Source organism: Falco peregrinus, chromosome 2 (genome assembly GCF_023634155.1).
Source record: "Falco peregrinus isolate bFalPer1 chromosome 2, bFalPer1.pri, whole genome shotgun sequence".
In the NCBI taxonomy this organism is placed as follows: domain Eukaryota; kingdom Metazoa; phylum Chordata; class Aves; order Falconiformes; family Falconidae; genus Falco; species Falco peregrinus.
The window spans coordinates 112447152-112467257 of NC_073722.1; the positions used below are offsets into that span (position 1 = coordinate 112447152).

Here is a 20106-nt window from a genome sequence, read left to right on the forward strand (position 1 = left end):
AGCCGCGGTCCCGGCGGCGGGAGCGCTTCCGGGTTGTCGGTCGGCGACGGGGCGCGGAGGAAATGAGCTCAGCCGGGGCCGCGGCGGTGGGGCTGTGGGGCGGCCGCGGGCGGGTGAGCGCCGGGGCCGCCGCGGCTCTCCCAGGGCGGCGAGCGGTGGCCGCGGGCGGGGCCGGGCCGGGCCGGACCGGGCGCCCGGCAGCAGCCGGCCCGCCGCGGGGTCAGTTCTCCGTTTGCTTTTCCAGGTGCCGGGCCGGGCCCCGGAGGGAAGGGGGAGCTGGGGCAGGCGGAGTCCTCTCCCCGGACGGGCCGCCGTTCCCCGGTGCGCACAGCTTCGCCGCGTGCCGGGCCCCGCGCTTGGCGAGGCCGGAGGCTGCCTCCGCCGTGGCGGGGCCGGGGGGCGGCGGGGCCGGGGGGCGGCGGGGCCGGCCCGCCGGGGTTTCCCGGGAGCCGCCAAGGCCGAATTCCTTTTTATGGAAGTTCTCAGCAGGGAGCGTTTCCTGGCGGCGCCCGAGCTGCGGTGTCACCGCGCCAGCTCTCCTCCTCGCAGGGCAGGAAGGAAGGGACGCAGAAAGTTTTCCCTTGTGTTAATGGGATAATTAAAGGATGCATCACTATTTACAGCAAAAGCCTCCTCGCCTACTAGTTAACGAACGCGTTCGAGTAGTAGTTGGTGCTCGCTCCTGCTTGGGCTGGCTGTGTAAGGAGTCCTGCTCGTGTTTGGCTTCGTCCTGCTCGGTCAGAGAGTGAGTAAGTGCCTGAAGTGCCAGAGGTGCCTGGACACTTGGCTAGTGAACACAGATCACTGTTGGATCTGTTTGTGTCTGGATTTCTCTTTCGTTGCAGGATCAGTCTTTGGAAGGAATGCTTTTGTCCTAAAAAAGGGTTTGCTCAGGGTTTAAAGCAAGGAAGGACATGGCTGACAAGCATGTAGACCAAAGTCATGGCTCTGATTTTACTAAAAGGCTTAAGTGTGGGCCAGCTGAGGTGTAGTTTCTTCTGGTCTTGAGTTAGTTACTCATAACAGGGTGTAATGAACACCTATGACTAGTTGGAAGGAGCTGTGTTACTTGCAATGCCTGGACAATTTTGGATTGATTTCTCTATAACCCTCAGCTGCTTTGAGTAATCTAGCTTCTTATCCGACACCAGGACCTTAATACACAATATTTGGTTCATACTGCTGTTACTTTCGTGGCCAATTCCATTTGTAGTGTGCCGTTGCATCGGACTTAGATTTGTACGTTGTTTGTACCATTTGCTTAATTAGAACAACTGAGTTAGGAATTGCAGAATAACATTATATATTTATGTGTTCTAAGTTCAGTAGTTATTCAGATCTCAGGCAATTTTAAGATGTTATCTGTAGCTGCCAAGTAATTTGCTGTACAGACGGATGACTGTGGGTTTCTTCTCTGTTGAAAGCTGAGGTGGGGTGAGAAGAAGAATGTAGGCAGAATAGCAATATAATTAGCAGGTTGTTATGTTTATTTATAAAAGGTTATTCATGTGCCATAGGCACGTAGGGAGGAGATATCTGTAGTCTGAAAGAGTTTTAAAAATATAACAACAACAAAAAAAGACAACAGCAAAATGCTTTTGAGAACGATAATTAGTAGAAGATAGGTAAGAAGCTTGTATCTGTACTTTTCTGGTTGAAGAACTTCAGATCTGGCCCGCTTCATTTGTTTGTTTTTGAGCTTACTGTCAATGGAAAGATAAGCATAGTGCGACTGGCGAGAGAAAGAAGCCGTGAATGTCTAGCTGGGTTTTTAATTGAGACAAATATTCCAAAGACTGGCTGTTCTTGGCAGGAGGGTGTGGCATGTTACATGTTTATTATTTTTTTTTTTAATTAAAACTATATTGACTGCTCGGCATTGCAGGGTGGAGGAAGAAGAGTTTTGAATGAAAGGAGTTGCCAGGAAATAACAATGTTATGGTCCAGCACTTCCGTGTTGAGGCATTTGAAGAGACGTTTGTAAATGTCTCCAGTTAAAAAACAAAACATCAGCAACAAACCCCACGCATCCAGATCCGCACCCCAGCAGAAGAAAGGGCAGAAAGCTCTTCCCCTGTGTTTCAGCTCTGCACAAAAAGAGCTGTGTTCTTTTGGGAAGCTGAAAAGGAGCCGAATTCCAGCTAGCATTTAAACTTGGCCTGCGGTACTGTATGGCGTTTGTAGTGTTGGCTGAGGACAAAATAACAGGAAGTCCAGAAAAGTTTAGCGTGCCACATTAACACAGCTATAACTCGACTGCATTATACTGCTGTGTAAGTTGTCTGAAAAACAGCTAAATCCTGTTTTGTCAGAAAGTGTGTAGATGTTTCCTTGGGAATCTACTTCAATGTGGGCTTCGCGGTTTTGTTGTAAACGGGAATTCCCAGTTTCTGTATTGATCTTACATGTTTCTGTTTCAAGGGCCCAGTGGTTATGATCGCTTCTGCCTTGCCATCCTCATCTGGTGACTTGTGACTCTTCACCAATCACGGCGGAATCCGTCAAGCCCACACTCTGCAGGGTTGTCATCTACCTACAGAAGGAGATGTCGGGCGACACGTGTCTAACCTCTGCCCTTTGTCCAGCTGCAGGGCCCAAGCCCAAAGCTTGCAGCTTCAAAGGGGGCAGCCTCGGTAACAAGTACGTGCGCCTAAACGTTGGGGGCTCTTTGTATTACACTACAGTACAAGTACTGACCAGGCACGACACAATGCTTAAGGCCATGTTCAGCGGCAGGATGGAAGTGCTCACTGACAAGGAAGGTAAGGGAAGGTCTTTTGTTGAGATTTTTGTAAAATGATTGGGTTTTGGTGGTGTTTTTTTTAAAAACCTTAAGGCTGCACTCAGCTAAGGATGTAGGGAGAGGATTGGTTCCACCGTGAGTTTCTGTTCTGTAACCAACTTCAGTTTGCTCAAAGCCAGTAAAGACTTCCACTGAATGAAATGGGAAGAGTATCGTGCAGTTTCAGGAAATGCTGGGCTTATTTAACCTCTCCAAGGAGCATTTTTATTCCAAAAATAACCTGGAACATTAGGTAGCCGACTCCCATTGGTGCCAGCAGTCCTCTGTGCTTTATAAAAAATGTCTTCTTTGGTTGCTAAAATTATCCAGTGGAAGGACTGGTTCTCTTTCCTGCGATTACAGCTGGTATGCAGATTGTTGATGTTGTTATGAAGACTGAACAGACAGTATGTGGGTTGTCATTTATGTCATGTCATGTAGTGGTATCATTTGAAATGCGCATATTGGGAGGGGGCATTCAGTTTTCATCTTTAAAACTCAGAATAGCATTGCTTGCTCTGTTGAAAATTCTTTTTTTTCCTCCTTCTGGCAGCATGTTCCACTTGTGGCTTACAAAGCTGTGACAGTATTTAGCTATCGGTCAAGTAGTATGTCACCTCCTGCTAGACAGTGAATACTGGCATTATAAAAATGCCTAATGTATTATAGAGAGTAGAAAAAAATAAGATGACCAGTATCAGCAGTGGCTGTGAGTGGTTTTGTTTTCCTTTGTCTAATAGTCCAGGGCAAAATGGGACCTTAGGAACAGGGGCTGTGCCATTGTGGAGAAAAGGCCAAGAGGGGCTGGCAAGTATTTAAGCTCTTGGTGTTTCTGAACAACCACAAGCGACAGCTCTTCTGCATGCCCAGATTACATCAGTTTAAACCTGATGCACAACAGTGCGTTACTTAACTGCAACAAATCCTTGTGGCTTTTGCACAGCTTTTAAACCAAGTTCCCCTTGAGCAGGCTGCGTCTTGTTGAGCGTTACATACAGCTTGATCCATGTAGTCCAGCAGTTTTGTCTAAGAGCCTCAGCCTGAATGGAAAACAAAGTTCATGTTCCAACAGCTACAGAGTCTGGCAGAGGTCAGACATCCTGTTTCCTAGTGAATGTGACTTCAGGGATGTTTTAAAATTGCAAGAACTGTCCGTCTGCTACTGCTTCCTGTGCTGCATCCCCTCTCCGCTCCCTCCTGATCTGTTTCTGTCCTGTTCTTCGCTCCATTTGGAAACTAGAACAGCTTTTCTCCCATACTGGGTTTTCTGGACTAGTCAACCTTTTAGCATCTTTGGAACGTATCTCTCTAAGATGTGGCTGGAAAACTGCCAGATCCTTCTCCTTAGGCGACAGAACTTATCCCAAATATACTTGCTGCAGACATTTGTGAATCCTGTTTTCTAGTCTCTCCTTGGCTTTCTCAGTGGTAAGTTTCTAATTGCCCAGCCATTACACTGTAGCAGCAGTTACATTTATCCATGTGCAAATACAGTACACCACCTTTTGCTTGGAATGTGACAAGCCTCTGAATAAAAGAAGCAACTGATCCTAACAGTAAGCACGCTTTTTTTTTTAAAGGTTTGAATGGCTTCAACAGTCAGTTAAATAGATGTAAATTATTAGACTTTCTATATCAGTTAAAAAGGTCCATTCTTTTAATCGGAACCTAATACTGAAAAGATGAACTACATATAATCATTTTGGTCAGGCAGCCCACTGACTGACCGATTGATCCAATGCAGTCATGTTCCTCCAGCAATTTTAGCGTCTTGCAGTAGGAAGCCAAGTATTTTTAGCTTTTTTGAGGCTTTTCTTTTGAGCTGTTGGAAAGTAGCGAGAACATACAGGAGGTACCAAAGGATTGGTTCCACCGTGAGTTTCTGTTCTGTAACCAACTTCAGTTTGCTCAAAGCCAGTAAAGACTTCCACTGAATGAAATGGGAAGAGTATCGTGCAGTTTCAGGAAATGCTGGGCTTATTTAACCTCTCCAAGGAGCATTTTCTTGCCCCCTGGCGCTGACACGATTGAAATGATGTGATGGCTATTTTTCAGGCTGGATCCTTATAGACCGTTGTGGGAAGCACTTCGGAACAATTTTAAACTATCTCCGAGATGACACAATTGCACTTCCAAAACACAGACAGGAGATCAAAGAGTTGATGGCAGAAGCCAAGTATTATCTCATTCAGGGGTTAGTGGACATGTGCCAAGCAGCCCTGCAGGTAAGAAATAGAAGTAGTCTGAAAAGTTTTCACAGATGTTTTGCTTAGAAAATTTACTTAAGGCAACTTGAGAGAGTGTTTCATGGCCTTAGAGGTGGCATCAAGTCCGTAGATGTACAAGACAGCCTGGAAAGAAAATGAGACAGCAGTCAAGTAGTTGCAAGAGCTTATCCAGTATGTTTATCAAAGCCATACTTATCCTTGCATTGTATGCACACCTGAGATGCTGCGGTGCTTTGAATAAGAGACAGAATTTAGTCTATGATCTCCCTGGCCATGTTTTCAGACCCATGTGCTATCATGGCACAGCCTTCCAGGCCACGGGTGTTTGTGCTCTGAAGGCACTTAGTGTAGTTAGTGAGGTGGTTACATTATTGAGGGAGCTATTTCTTTGTAAGAAGAGAAGGATTGTCCCCTGGTTAGATTATGTGAATGTAGAATGTCCAAGACATAGGTTCAAGTTCCTGTCATTTTGGAGATGTCTGGTATGATGAAGGGTCCATCATTTCCCTTTGTTCTTCCATTAACTTGTCCAGCTGCCCTCTCAGAATGGGGATAGTAGCGCTCTTCTACTTCACAGGTATGCCAGGAGGATGAATAAAGCAGAAACTCTGTTCACAATTTGTGGTTTAAACAGGGGGACTGGTTCTTTTCTGTTTCCTTTTTTAAAAAAATTATGTAGGAAATAGATATGAGTTCCTCTTGTGTGAAATGAAATAAAAGCCAGAAATGTAAAGGGAGCTGATTGAATAAACATGATTATTTTGAGCGTATGTTTTAAAAGACATTATGGCATTTGTCTAAATTTCCCCTAAGTTACGTCACTTCGAATTAGATAATATTTATAGGCAGAATGGGTTTGATCTTTGAAAGCCTGGCAACTTTTTTGCTAAGTTTGGATCTTAGTGGAGAAAAAGACCCATGGGATAAGCACTGAGTACTTTAAGGACTTTACTTTGTATCAGTTTTGCAAATATGTAAGCCTAGAGTAGCTTTATTCACTTAACAAGTCCCTCTGCATTCAGCTAATTGAAAGCAGCTTGTTCTGCCAACTTCTTAATAAGGTTAGGCCAGGTGCAATATATATAACTTATTATTAGACTTAAGATTGTGAAGTGCATGTTTCTTGCAGGACAAAACATAGTACTTAATAAATGCCTTGCATACTAGGTTCAACATACTTCTTGTATCCACTGAAAGAAACGCAAAGCCACACTGATGATTTCTCCTTCTGGTTAGGAATTTAAAGCCTGCCTTCTAAAACCAAAATGTTCTGAGGCTCTCCTATTAGCTATTGAGCTTTCCTTAATTTATTACATGAGGAGTCTGAAGTCACAGACTGTACTACACGCTCTTGATTGTTGCTTTTGTATCACAAGGGGCTGAAGTCCGTTTTGGTGACATGCTGTTCTTGCCAAATGTTCAGTTCATAGTGGCTGATATTGTTATATACTGCAGCGTTTTGAGTTGATTAAAACTAGTGCAAACTCTTACTATCCTTTCCTTCAGAAAAGGATAGAATAATAAACCCACTTAAACCAAATATGACTTGAGCACAGAGTCCCTGCTATAACTAAGGACATTCACCTGCATCCCAATATTTCAATTACCACTGCCTTCTGGGGATAAGAAATCTCTCCGCTGTATTTCTGGGTTGCAGATCAAGGTAACACTGTGTGGTTACTATAGCAACACAGACTCTTACCTTGGCATCACAGGATTTGGGAACATGGCTGGAGGGGTTGGAGAAGGCAGCAGCAGCAGATGTTGGCTTTAGTATTTATCTCTTGAGTTTATTTTCTCTCCCTCTTTTTTCTTTAAAACAGGACAAGAAAGACTTGTATGAGCCTGTCTGTAGCATCCCTATTATCACATCTCCAAAAGAAGAAGAGAGACTGATAGAATCATCAATGAAAGTAACTCCTTTTCCACAACTATCCAGTGAGAAACTGAACATTTGCTAAATGTATTTGAACACAGAACTTACCTTTTCTCTTTTTTTCCTTTCTCTCCCAATAGCCTGTTGTTAAGCTGCTTTATAACAGAAGCAACAACAAATACTCCTATACCAGGTATGTCAGGTTTTTTTCCCCACTGTAATGGGAAAGTTTCCTTTTGGCTATGGGAGTAGAGGAAGATATGGTATGACCTAACGGGATTTTTTTTTGCTTACAGCAGTACTCATCTATGGATGAGTGCAGTTATTTTTGCCTGATGTGAATCTAAATGCAAGGAGAACACAACAAACTGTATCTGTTGAAGTCTAGTGTACAATTCAGTTGAGTGAGAAAGATGAATGGAAACAAGGGCTAAGAGATAAGAATGACGAGGCTATTAATATTGGCTGGAACTAGATGTAACTTAGGTAATGCAGGACAAACTCGTAACCAGAGCGTTACCTTGTCAATCAATGCAAAGCTAATGCAGCCATGATCCTGACCTTATCAGCTTAGCTTTACTTTTCAGTCTGCACATACCTCTGACAGCACTCTTTGACCAACAGACATTCTTGATGTTCCAGTGCCTCTAAATGAATTGATTATTTGGTTACAAAGGAAAGTATCTGTTTTGCTCAGGAACAACTCAGATAGGGCCAGGTCAAGAATTTACTGGCTTTCCTCCTATATAAAGGAACATTACATATTTTGTTTTATGCTGTAACTGTCGTGATCCCTTTGTTACAATGCTATCAGTATGGCTTTGGATTTTCCCAAACAAGCCATTGAAGTGATGGGAGTCATCCTTTATGCTATGGAGAATCCTCATTTTCGACCTTTTCAGACTGAGATGCAATCATGGAAGCTTTTTTTCTCCAGACAAACTGATTGTTAGAATCAATCTCTGTAACAGAGACAATCATGATATTTCAGGTAGTCAGGAAATGCTACCTGCGGGAGTACTGAAGAGCAGCCCATTTTTCAGGAGACCGCATTCTGTATCTGCCAGTCGAGTTGGACTCGTCCTTGTGTTACCCTTTAGCTTACAGCAGTGATGCTAAAGCAGGCACAGAATAGCATGTCACCATGGGTCTGCAAATGTAAACATACTAGTAATGAGAGCAACAGAATCCTAGATACCAGGAGGGTGCTGGTATCTCAGCTAGCTGTAGGGTTCCAATTATTCCTTGCACATGAATCTGCATGCTTTGATGGTGTTTAAATGAGGCGTCTTTATTTAATAAAGTCCACACTGGCTACTAGCAAGCAAAGCTTTCCTTCTGTTCTTCCCAATCAGCAGTATAAAAAGAGCTTTCTCAGTTACATCATCAGTGTGGTCTACTAACATCAATGGATGAAGACTTCCACGTTCTTTTCCCAGCGCTGCTACTTGATAGGGACTGGGACTTGTAACTGGCTGAATGAATCCCAGATTGCTTTATCAAATGATTCTTGTGAACTGAAGGTTTTGTCTGGCTGTTCATCATTCTTTTTTGATTTAGATCTGAACAGAAATGCTTCTCAGACTAAGTATTTTATGTAAAGCGTAGTTGGCTGTTCTTACTAGCAGTGTCTTGATTCACAAGGATTTCATAACCACCTGGGACCACTTGCAAAAGGTTACTGCACACAAGAGTATGATGTCATCTCTCTAGGTAGATTTTTGGCAGTAAGGTGTGAACCTTGAGCTTCTGGGTCCAAAGAGGAATTTTACTGTTAAAGCTAGCAAGGGTAGCTTTGTTGTCTGGGCAGTAATATGTTCACTGATTTCCACACACCTGCACAGTATTGCCCAGCCACCTACAAAAAGAGACAAAGGGGCACAGAGATACGTATTTTTGATACAGCTGTCTTCAGTGTCAGAGGAGTAAAGCTTTTAGGTTTGGTTGGGTTTTTTTGGTTTTGTTTACTTAATCAAATTGGACATTGATTGGCTATGTTGTTATTATTTAAGTAAAATATTTTAAATTCTAAGAATAGCTTTCTGGTAGCCTTACTTGATTTTAAAGCTATAATACAACGTGTATTGGTTGTTTTACAACATCTAGAACTTGTTTTGAAAAGTAATTAAGATCCTACATTGTGTTGGCTATCAATAAAACAGTTTCCTAAATAAGTTATTCACCCTGGACATCTGTATATGGTATCACTAGCGTTATGTGCAGAACACCTTGCTTTTCAGCTGGCCTTCCAATGTGTTGACTCTGGACTCTTGCTGTTAGTAGGCTAAAGAGAACTGCAGTTAACATGGGACTTAATTGTATTGAGCGTCAGTCAAGATAGTTGTAGTTGATGTAATAATTTGGGAAATTGTGCTGTCGTTATTAATTATAAAACTTGGCCTCTAAAGGCTGGTGTGCTTGCTCATGGGGATTAGAGCATCTCATTTGTATCTGAAATCGGCTATTACCCTGTCTTTTCTTAGCAGCACGTGGCAATGATTCACTACTTACTTGTATTCTGCAGTTAGATCAGTGCTTAGAACTGTGGTGGAATAGGCATATAAATTCTGTAGACATGGCCAGCTGAAAAAACGTATTCCTTCTTTTGTTGCTGTGTTTCAGTAATTCAGATGACAACTTGCTGAAGAACATAGAACTGTTTGACAAACTCTCTCTTCGATTCAATGGCAGAGTTCTTTTCATTAAGGATGTTATAGGGGATGAAATCTGCTGCTGGTCTTTCTATGGACAGGGTCGGAAACTTGCTGAAGTCTGTTGTACCTCTATAGTGTATGCTACAGAGAAGAAGCAAACCAAGGTAATGGAGTTTTACCCACCTTTCTTTTAGGGTTTAAAAAAAAAATCAGTTGATGATACATTGCAGAAGGATACAGATTTTTGTATCACTTAAGCCAAATTGCTAGGGCCAAGCAATATTGCTTATAGGAAAAGATTTGATACCAACTCTCCTGAATATTGGCTGGAATTGATGGTCAGTGACATCAGAATTACTAGGATGGCTTGCTGCTTAGGGGTCTGCAGGATGAGCTGTGTTTTGTTAGAAGATGCTGCATACTAGATAGAATTCAGAGAAGGCTAAATATGGTAGCAGTTCTGAAGAAGAAAAGACGGAATGGTAATTCTGAAAGCATGTGCATTTAAAAACCCGTCTCCTAAAGCTGATGGACTTTCTGTCCTTAAAGCATGTAAATGCCTTCAGATTCTCTAATGAAATGAAGATCTAATTCTGCTCCTAATTATACCTACATAAGTTTACTTCATTGCAGTTACTTTGTACTGTGTTTCATTTGCACTGATGTAATCATTGCGTGTAATTGGACTACATGGTTGTGCCTGGGAGTAGAAATTTCTCCAGTGTTGGAAAATACGTGCCAAAAAAAGAGAAGACAGAAACTGATCTGTCCCAACCTGAATAACTGAAATGGGTGGGATGAAATTAATGAAATGAAAACTTGAGCACAAACACTGTTTAGAAACATGGTATTTTTATTATCAGCGTGCTTTTATGTGCAAAACTATAGAATATCTGTTTGAAAAGTTCAGCAGGAATGCAGATTCCCAATAATCAACTAATTTAATATCCCTACATTTCCAGCAATTCTTCTCATAGTCTTCCCGCCTCTGATTTTGCAAAGGTTACCTAAAGAATTGCTTTAAGCACGGTACATCCTGAAGAGATGAGCTACATGCATCAAAATGTGATAATGAATAGCATGAGAAATCTACAGAATTTCCTGAACTTCAGGAGTTAACTTCTGTCTTGCAGTGGTGCAAGTAAGGTGACCGGGGTCCAACATTAGCACTTAAGAATCAGAAATAATGTATTCCATTCTAGGACAATCTAAACGAAGAGGTGAGGTAGGTGATCTGGTGGTGGGAGTAATCCTCTACTCTAGGAGTTAGACTGCTTTGCTCAGCTTTATAATTTACAATTGTTTTACTCTCTTTGTCTTTTATGGTTCAAGTATCTTTTTACTTAGGGGTATGTGTTCCGGTCACGTTATCCTGTATAGATCAGGAAAGGACATGTTCTGTTTTTTGTAGGTTGAATTCCCTGAAGCACGAATTTATGAGGAAACACTAAATGTCTTACTATATGAAACACCACGGGTTCCTGATAACTCTCTGCTGGAAGCAACAAGCAGGAGCCGAAGCCAGGCATCTCACAGTGAGGATGATGAGGGTTTTGAACTTCGTGACCGAGTGCGACGAATCCATGTGAAGAGATACAGCACCTATGATGACCGTCAGCTTGGCCACTAGCATACCAGTTGAGGAGAAAGGGTTTGGTGTTCAAGGCTTGTATCGATATTCTTTGAGGGAGATCAGGAAGGAGGGGAGGGATCATTTGGACTCTGTGGATTGATCTTCATTTGGCTGCTTGGCTCCCTAGAGAAGCAAATGGGCATTTGTGCGCACAAAGCAACACTAAAGGCCAAGGGCTTTGAGAACTAAGACGTTAATTTTGCACCATGTGCTTTAAATACAGACTGGGCCCCCTTTTCATGCCACATGAGGAATGGAATCCAGAACACGGACTCTGACAGTTTGTGGTTGCTCTTTCATATCTAATGACTTGCCAGTTTTCTTACTTCCTGTGAGAAGAACTGCTTTTCCTGAATGAGGTGGCATGATTTGAAAATCTTTTTCCAGATACCTGCCCTTTAAGGGTTCTGTATAATGGAACTTTCCAGATTTTAAATCAAGATACTGCAGAGGGGGTGGAGAGAACTTGAACATGACTACTCTTAGCAAACACTACATCTGATAACCCCCAGAAGAAATGTTTTAGCTATCCAGTAGGCAGATGCACTGCACATGTGATTTCTTCCACCTCTTTTCCCCCAGTACACATACAAGTTTTGTGTTCCAAGAGTCTTTAAAACTCATTAATTCTAAGGCAAGCTCTTCCAAAGAGGTAAGAGTCAAGTCATCAAAATCAAAAAACCTCTCCTTGTGAAAAATAACGAAAACTTTGAGAATTTAAATATACATGTAATGACTTGTCTTGGGAGATGGAGAAATGGGTATGGTGAAGGAAGCAACTTCTTCAAGTAAGAAAACTCCAGGACTAGATTGTGGCAGGGTCGCCACTGTTTCGGCTTTTGATAGTGTAATCCTGTTTATATAAACAATGGCAATCTGGTGAATTAGTTTTACGTTAGTTTCCTCCTGTGGCCCAAAAGTGCTACTTGACGTTAAATTTCTCAAGCAGCGGGGAAAAAATTGCAGTGACTGGGGAAGTACAGACTAAACATTTTACAAGGCTAGAACATACTGAAGGGTAAATTCAAGTTTTGTGCTTAAATCCTTTCTAGAGCACAGCAGTTGGAGAGGAAAGAATAGTCATAAAAACCTTGTTGTAGCATGAAACTGCGAGAGGCTTTGGACAGAGGAGAGAGGTAGCTTATGCTGAATTTTAAACTGAAATAATCACTTTTATGCTAAGTGCTTCCCTGGGTGCTAGTCGTAAAAGGCCTTTCAGAAGGTTGGAGTCAAGGCTGCTCTGCAAATTTGGGAATAGTTTCAAGTTTAGTATGAAGAGCTGTTACTGTACTTTTAAATGTTTGCTTGTATGTTTCAGCTGTAGGTTGCAGATTCAAATTTTAGCACAGTCATAAACAGTTATTACTTGATGGCTGTTCACTGGCAGCTATGGCTGTGTGACCATGGTGCAGCATACTCCTTAACTGCTTCTATGTTCTCATACTGTATATGAACATGGAAGCTTCAGGTCCCCTGATGGTCAGTCTTTAACTGCTCTGACCAGTGCCAAACCTACCTTTAAGTTTTAAAGCAAATTACTGCAAAAGCCTGACAAGAAAATAATCCCAAATTAATACAGTGAAGTCATAAGTAGAATTAAGATGTTTGGTGGTTGGTAGTAATAGAAGCACGAGAGGGAACAAAAAAAATATTTCCACTCATTTAGGCTTTTCAAAAGGAAATTGTTGAGGCTTGGTAAGAGAACACTAATGGCTGCAAATGTTCAGATTTTATTGCCTAGCCAGGCCTCTACATGTGGCAGGCGTTCACTTAATTCTCACATTCAGGAAGTAGTATTGCCACAGTAATGCACCTGCCTTTTTGTGAAAGGCCTCTAAAACCCTAACCACCTCTTTTCTTATATTGTGTTCTGTAAATTGTTTTCCAGCTGGTTTTTCTATTGTGCCAGTCAACATACAGCTGCTGAGATTAGTTTTGACAAAGATTTTTGTGGTGGGGTTTTTTTTCTGTAATTCTGCTAGTGTGATACAGATTTATTTTTTTTTTCTTTTCCCCTCCACTCATACAGTGGGTGCATTGAAACTACCAGCAGAGCCTGTAGTGATAGGGACTTTGTGCTGTGCTTAATGGCTTCAATTTATTCTCTTGTACTTTTTTTTCATCTTGTAACAAATAAGACTGCCAATTTGTGTGTGGCACTTCTTTTTCTTAGAAAATGAATTATTTTTTTCTTGTTACTATCATAGTTAATGTTAACAGATGAAGGAAGTGATGCTGGTAGCCTTGCAAAACTGTGTTTAAAAGAAGTTGCAAGAAGAAAACTGTCACCTCTGCATTTCTTCTCTGGGGAGTACAGGTATAGGAAAGAGTGTGTGAGAGTAAATATCAGATCCGTCTGCTAGTTCAGAGGCTTTCATTTCGTGGTTGGATTCTGTACTCCCAGGATTCATTAATGAAATAGATTCAAATTGTGAATTAGTATGCTGTAAGAAGCAGAGAAAAGCTTATGTTTTGGTTTATTTGGCTTTCTTTTCCCTGTCTCCCATAGCTACAAGCAGTATTAATGTCTGATTTGAATTTGAGTTAAATTAATCTTGGAAAAAAAATATTTTGAGAACCATCTCGGTTGTGAGAATCTTATAAAAAGTGCAAAATAACTTCTCAGTATTTGTGGATTAGTAAGAACTGTAAGCAGTTATGAATGTTTTTCAAATATATACAGATACCCTTTTCATTTCACCTCCTTCTCTCATCCCCATTCATTCTCCCTTCCCTACCCCCAGCTAGTACCGATCACAAAACATCTGCTTGTAGATTAAGATATGACTAGAACTGGAATGACGTTAAACAGTGCTTGGCCACTGGGACTGAACACTGTTGGCATGTAAGCTTTATGCAGAGTAAAAATCTAATTGCATAAACACTACTTCTGTCTAGTCAGAAGACATTTCAAAACCATGGTCATGGTGTTCTTTGTCGTGGTAAGATTTTCAGGATGTGACTGAGGGATCCCAGTTCAATACCTGTGGTTGGGTTTGACTAGCAGTTCTGTAGTTCCCTCCACTGGTGGGCAGATGGGAATGAAGAACATAACACACCTACACAGAGGATTTCTTTCTGGGAAGTATGCTATTTGGACACGCTCAAGGCTAAAATGATTGTAGTATTAGCTATCCCCTCCCTATAAGGCTGCTATACTTGGGTTTCTGATAAAGTCTGGAATACCCAGTTATTTCTTGCCTGAGTGCTTACATAATTGGATAATTGACATGAAATTTCAGGAAGTCTAAATGTAGATGTGGATGCAGCCATCACACAGTTCATGAGTTAACGCTTTAAAGAGAAACTACAGTGTTCTATCAGAGTCCTGCTTATCTGGAACTGCTCCAATACAGGATGTTAATTGAATGTCCTTTCCACCAAAATCAAGGCATGTTGATGTATAGTCTCTGTACTACCAGGTTCTGATAATTTCAAATACAGTAGTTTTGATGTAACATGTGCTTTGTATTCTCATCTTAATCCTACTTAATGAAAGGCTATAAATTGTTTTGACAAGAACATTCTAGAACATATTTGTACAACATAGTATAATGAAGAAAAAGCAGCACTGAAAAAGTATAATGCAGTTTTGAAATGCAGCATCCTCTTTGTAGTAAGCTGCTCACTTCTAGAGAGCGTGAAGAGCTGTGCTTCCTAAGAATCTTCTCTGCTGGCTTTAAATATCACAAATTACAATCCCTATTAAGAGAATATAGATTTCTAATTACATGCATTTGTCTGCAAGTTAAGAGGCTTGTAATGGCTTCCTACGTAGACCATCACCAACGGATGTGTTTACTGATGTGCCCATGAATTTGTAGTAGCCTTTAGGAGGGAGAAATGCTTTTTTGCCTCATTTGTAATGTACGAATTCTAACTACATCATCTAGCATTCATTAGCTGCTGGAGCTGTTTTTGAAACCTTACTGTCCTCTTTGCTCCAAAATTCAAGTGAACTTCTGTGCATTCAATTATATTAGCAGACTGAGAGAATGAATGGAAGATGTTAACTGACATCTGTACTCAAGTACTGTAATAAAGGGTTGCATGTTTCCATAATGGGGTCCTAACATACTGCAAAACAGCCCCAGTCTTTATACAGAGGAGGAAACTCAGTGCCTTGAGCGAATGTCTTATGTCAAACAGCTTTTCAGTATCAGTGTTAATTAGGCAATAATGTCAAAAGAGAATGCTCTGCAGGGCAGCAGCCTCCAACAGCTTGATAAATGCTAAGACAAAACTAAATGTTTAACCTTCACCTTGACATTTAGTTTTTGGAACAGGAGACATTTATCCGATCATAATGTTCCAGTCTGCTGACTTTTTCTCTCTTGGGCTTCTTGGTCAAAATATAAAATATCTGACCAAGACTGGGAGGGCATTGGAGGTGCTCATACAATGGTGTTATTGAAAAGCTGTATTCTGCTTGGAGCAGGCAATGCTTATTGTAGGCTTGATTAGATCTTTTATTCTGTCGAGGTTTTTTAATTTTCAGACAGAATTCACTCTAGGAAATACTGATGAAGTATACCTTAACTGAATGTGTCTGGCCCAGCAGTCCCCATCTTACGCAATTAGATTTTTATCCTCTGACAATCATTGGCACTAAATCTTCACAGCCAAATTTCACACCATCTATTCTGTTAGGAGAACTGGGGTTTTATTAAGAGATGAGTGGGCATGAGACCTGTTTCCAGCTTTGCCACTAACTTGGTGACGTACAGCAAGTCAGCTTATCTGTATGCACATAATTTTTCCTCATCTGTAATAAAATGGTGGTAAGACCCTCCCCTACCTCAGAGGGAAGTTGAGATTAATTTGTTTAGCAATAGTAAAGGATTTTGGATTTCTATAATATTTTATATCCAGAGGATAGCAAATATGTTTGCTGATCTTGTTTAAACTGACGTTCTGTGATCAAGCTGTTTTCTTATAGCATCAGGCTTTGTTTTATTTTTATGTCTAACTTTTAAGGGTCAGCCTTATGGATAAAATAGTTAATGCAGTAACCATATTAGCTATTGATTAAAGTTTTTTCTCTTTTATCAGTGCATTAAATGGAAATGGAACACTAATTTTTAATAAAGTGTTATATTTTGTCTTCTGTGATTTTTCTCCAGCATCATAACTTCTTATTCATCATGGTGGTCTCTGTGCACTTTTGCTCTGCATTGTAGTTGTAATACTCATTCAGTATTCAGGATTCCTGAACCACAGAAATGCTTTATCAGCAAATGGCTTTTGTATTATATGGAGCTGTTGCTATCTTTCACCCATGCCCTGCAAGTGCAGACTGTTTGTGAGAGGTGTCAGTGTACTTACAGGTGCTCTGCAGACAACTGGTTTTGATTTTTCTCTGGGATTTTTCTTTAATTGTAGAACAATTAATTGATTGCGATGGTTTTTCATGTTCACGGAAATAACTTCATTTCCTATGAATAAGAATCACATAATTTTGGTCTCTTACGAAGTCTGCACACAATTTCTGTTGCCAGAAAGATAACACTACTTGTGTTTTGAAAATCTTTAACCCTTCTTGACTGACAGAGCAGCCAATTAGATCCAGAGATTTAGTCTGTGTTCTGTAGTAGGTGTGCTTCTGAGATAGCCAGCATAATCTGTCCTATGTAGTTTTCTCTTTGCCGCTGTTACCTCACTTCCTGAGTTAAGCCATAATTTTTTGTTGTTGTGAATGACAGCTGCAAAAACTATTCCACAAAGCAGCTGAGTGTCTCTTCAAAGAAGCTGGGTAATCCTGTTTGGAAAAGGTGAGAAATGTCTCTTACATAACTGGTTTCTGGTGTGTACTGGCTATTCTTTCCCACTATGGTAGTGTTGAGAATTGGTTTACCTGTTAAGGTAGGTGCTCCTACCTAACTTTATGTTGTATGAGAGCTTGTAGAAACAGCCTGCTCTTATTCATCGTGGTAGGTCTTTTGGTTCTTTGGACTGGGTGATACAATTCAGTCTCTACTATCTGCTGCCTATTTCAAAAATGGAACCACTTTTCTTCGGTTTTGCTTTTCTGCCCGTGGCATCTTTTCCTTTGCAGCCACAACTAATGCAGGATTTTCAGCAGTTGCTGGAGGACTTGCTGGGAGCAAGCTCTGGTTTATTAAGTATCCTGAATACCTCTGCTGAAGGAATGATCTTGCCTTCAACCTTATTTGCTATGGAAGGATGAGCTTGACCCTGAGCATCCCTCGTGATTTTGGGAAGTGTCCTTTTGCCAAGATCGGACAGTGAATCAAATAACCCAAGTATGCTGTTCACGCCTTTACTGTGAAATACGGAAATAAACACTAGAAAAAGCAGATTTAACGTTTGTCACTAACCTGATGCTTTCAGCCCCCTTCCCCTCTCTAAAGGCCGGTGCGCCGCTGCTGCGCTCCCGGGGAAATACTGATCGTCTGGGCTGCCCGGGCGCCTCTCGGCTCCTTCACGGCTGGGGTGGGCAGGGGCTGGTGCCGTACGAAGTCGGGGCTCCGGGGCCCGCGGCTGCCGGGGCCACCCCAGCGCCGCGCGTTACCTCAGGCGCGGTGGCGGGCTCCGGCCGGTTGCCATGGCGCCCTGCGCAGCCGGGGCGGCGGCGGCAGGTGCGGGCTCGCCCCGCCCCGCCGCCTGACGCCAGCGGCAGCCGCGGAAGATGGCGGAGGAGCTGTGCGGTTCGCTGCAGCCTGGCCGCGCTCGGCCGGGCAGCGCGGAGTCTTCGCCCCGCGGGCGCTCCCGCAGCGGTGTGGGCGGGCGGCTCTGAGCGTGGGGCGCGGCGGGCGGCCCTGCTCCCCGCTCCGCCATGAGCTGCTCGGCGGACGCCGTGAAGGAGAAGCTGCTGTGGAACGTGAAGAAGGAGGTGAGGGGGGAGGAGGGCGAGCGGCTTCCCGGGGGGCCCGGCCGCGGCTGCGAGGCGCGCCCGGAGGTCCCCTCAGGGGACGCAGCGCGCCTGCTGGGGGGCGACCCTTCCGCGTGGTTTACGTGTTTAATCTCTCTTGCAGTAGGGATGGTAGTTAAAAGAGTTCTCCTGGAGCAAGTAGGATAAAGCTTTATCAAGGTGAATTAAATCCTGGTTTCCCGTTGGGGAGCGGAGGGTTTGTTCGGCTACGACTGTTCAGCCCTCTCCGTGCTGTTGCGGGGGGGTATGCGACCTCCCCGTGACTGAAATAAATAAATAAAGGCTGTGCTTCAGCCGGGCAGTTGGGGCTGGCGGTGCAGGGCTGCCCCAGAACCGTGTCGCTGGTTTTGCTGGGGATTCTGAGTGAGGCTGGGAGAAGGGATGCGCCCCTGGGCTTGTGCCCTGCAGCCCCAGGCAGCTGCGTTGTCCTGTGCCTCAGGAGAGGCGGGGATGGCCTCGGGCTGCGCCAGGGGAGGCTCAGCCTGGGTGTCTGGAAAAATGTCTCCACCGCCAGGGTGGTCGAGCACTGGGACGGGCTGCCCGGGGAGCTGCTGGGGTCACCATGCGGGAGGCGTTTGGAAAACACGCGGATGCGGCGCTTGGGGACATGGGTTAGTGATGGGCTCGGCAGTGCTGGGGCAACGGCTGGGCTCGATGGGCTCAAAGGTCTTTTCCAACCTAAACGATTCAATGGTTCTGCCTGCTGAGGCAAGAGTCTGTAACAAGACTGTCCAGACTCCTTTTCCCTGGGGTTTTATGTCCCTTATTACACCTTTCTTAGTAACTTTTGCTTAGCTGGGAGTTTTAGAGGAGAAAGGGGAAAATGGGTGGTAGGAAAGCTAGTCCTAAGATACCTTTGAGTGAGCTGAGCTGGCTCCCAAATGGAGAGTCCTGGCAGAAGCGTCTGCTCCCATGGTGTTAACACCTGGCCTTTGGGAAGTGTGCTGAGAAAGTGGGAAGGAGGGCTGGGTCAGTTGGCATGGTTGTTCTTAGAAATGGTTGTGTGATGTTTCTGTGCCAGGGCACCCTGAGATCCAGTCATGGATAAACTACTGAACAGCCTTGTCCATGCCCAAATGGGGATGATGGCATTTGATCATGCTTGTGTTTGGACTGGTAGTGCTTCAGTCTTTTTAAAGAATGATGCTTCTCAGCTGGTAGGATGTGCTTGGCTCCTACTGTCTTTGCGTTTGGGTGGAGTGGCCCTGACTGCAGAGCAAGGCCTCTGTTGAGACCACTCCAAGTGTGTGTGGACTGGGGTCCCTGCCAAGGTGCTGTGGGAGGAGGTGTGTGATGGTGTAAGCATGCCTTGGTCTAAGAGCACCTTTGTGAACATGTTCTGGGTGGAGCTGTCAGCTTAGTGAGCAGCCACTTCTCCCCTGTACGGCCAAGCACCATAGTTTGCATTTTTGTGGTGCTGACCATGTAACAGCCATGTGTAACTGCCTGTTCTTGCACAGGAGCTAAGTGAAGGTGTAATGCTTATCCATCACAGCAATAAAAAGTATTTTTAAAAGGCTAACTATCCTTCTGCTCCTTCCCCTCCCCCAGTTCATAGCTGGGGAAATTACAAGTAGCCAGAGAGGAGGATTCATTAAAGCTCAAGTGAAAAAACTTGCTACGGCCAAGGTTCCTGAGCCTGAATCTGGTGTCCTACTACTTGTTAGTGTTGACACCACAAAATGATAGACGTTTCAGTCAGCGTAGTTGACTGGAAGCGGTAGAGTAGGGATAGACATGTAAAGAGCAATCTATACGTAAAATTGTAGGGCTATGTCCTAGAATGACCCAGCCAGCAGCTGGCTGCAGAGCACCGAGCAGGTGTTACCTGTTGCTTGCTCACACACTAAATGCTGCAGCTTAATGCAGCCGTGAACCTACCACTTCATTTAGAAATTTTAGCTTAAACTAGGACCTTTGAGCAAAGAGGTTTGTAAGGTTTGATTTAGAAGTGTGTGCACTTGCTCTTCCAGGTTAATGTTTAAATATATAAATAAATTTGCGAAATGTTTTTCAACTCAGAATATTGCAATCTTGTGCT

At 43.2% G+C, this 20106-nt stretch overlaps 2 protein-coding genes across 14 annotated transcripts in view; both read left to right on the top strand.

The window, feature by feature from the left end:
- The first annotated feature begins 21 nt into the window (after positions 1–21).
- On the top strand, positions 22–16285 carry TNFAIP1 (TNF alpha induced protein 1). 8 transcript variants are annotated; one of them, XM_055794946.1, is made up of 7 exons: positions 22–113; positions 2422–2762; positions 4838–5007; positions 6834–6923; positions 7027–7079; positions 9509–9704; positions 10952–16285. In XM_055794946.1, exons 2-7 carry the CDS (start codon positions 2546–2548, stop codon positions 11168–11170), a joined length of 945 nt encoding a protein of 314 aa, XP_055650921.1. In that variant the 5' UTR covers positions 22–113; positions 2422–2545; the 3' UTR covers positions 11171–16285. The 8 variants fall into 8 exon arrangements, with proteins under 8 accessions (XP_055650921.1, XP_055650919.1, XP_055650920.1 ...); XM_055794944.1 differs by having other exon boundaries at positions 79–219; XM_055794945.1 differs by having other exon boundaries at positions 95–244.
- A 1531-nt stretch (positions 16286–17816) lies between these two features.
- SGSM2 (small G protein signaling modulator 2) overlaps positions 17817–20106 on the top strand; it is a 61591-nt gene continuing 59301 nt past the window's right edge. For all 6 annotated transcript variants that reach the window (XM_055796549.1, XM_055796552.1, XM_055796551.1 and 3 more), the window contains exon 1: positions 17817–18026. In XM_055796549.1, the coding sequence (XP_055652524.1) occupies positions 17970–18026 (57 nt within the window). In that variant the 5' untranslated portion in view covers positions 17817–17969. The remainder of the gene's footprint in view (positions 18027–20106) is intronic.

Coding starts and splice junctions, on each gene's coding strand:
- TNFAIP1 (XM_055794946.1), top strand. CDS start 2,546: ATGTCGGGCGACACGTGTCTAACCTCTGCCCTTTGTCCAGCTGCAGGG. Junction 2,763..4,837: donor AGTGCTCACTGACAAGGAAG/GTAAGGGAAGGT, acceptor GCTATTTTTCAG/GCTGGATCCTTATAGACCGT. Junction 9,705..10,951: donor CAGAGAAGAAGCAAACCAAG/GTAATGGAGTTT, acceptor TGTTTTTTGTAG/GTTGAATTCCCTGAAGCACG.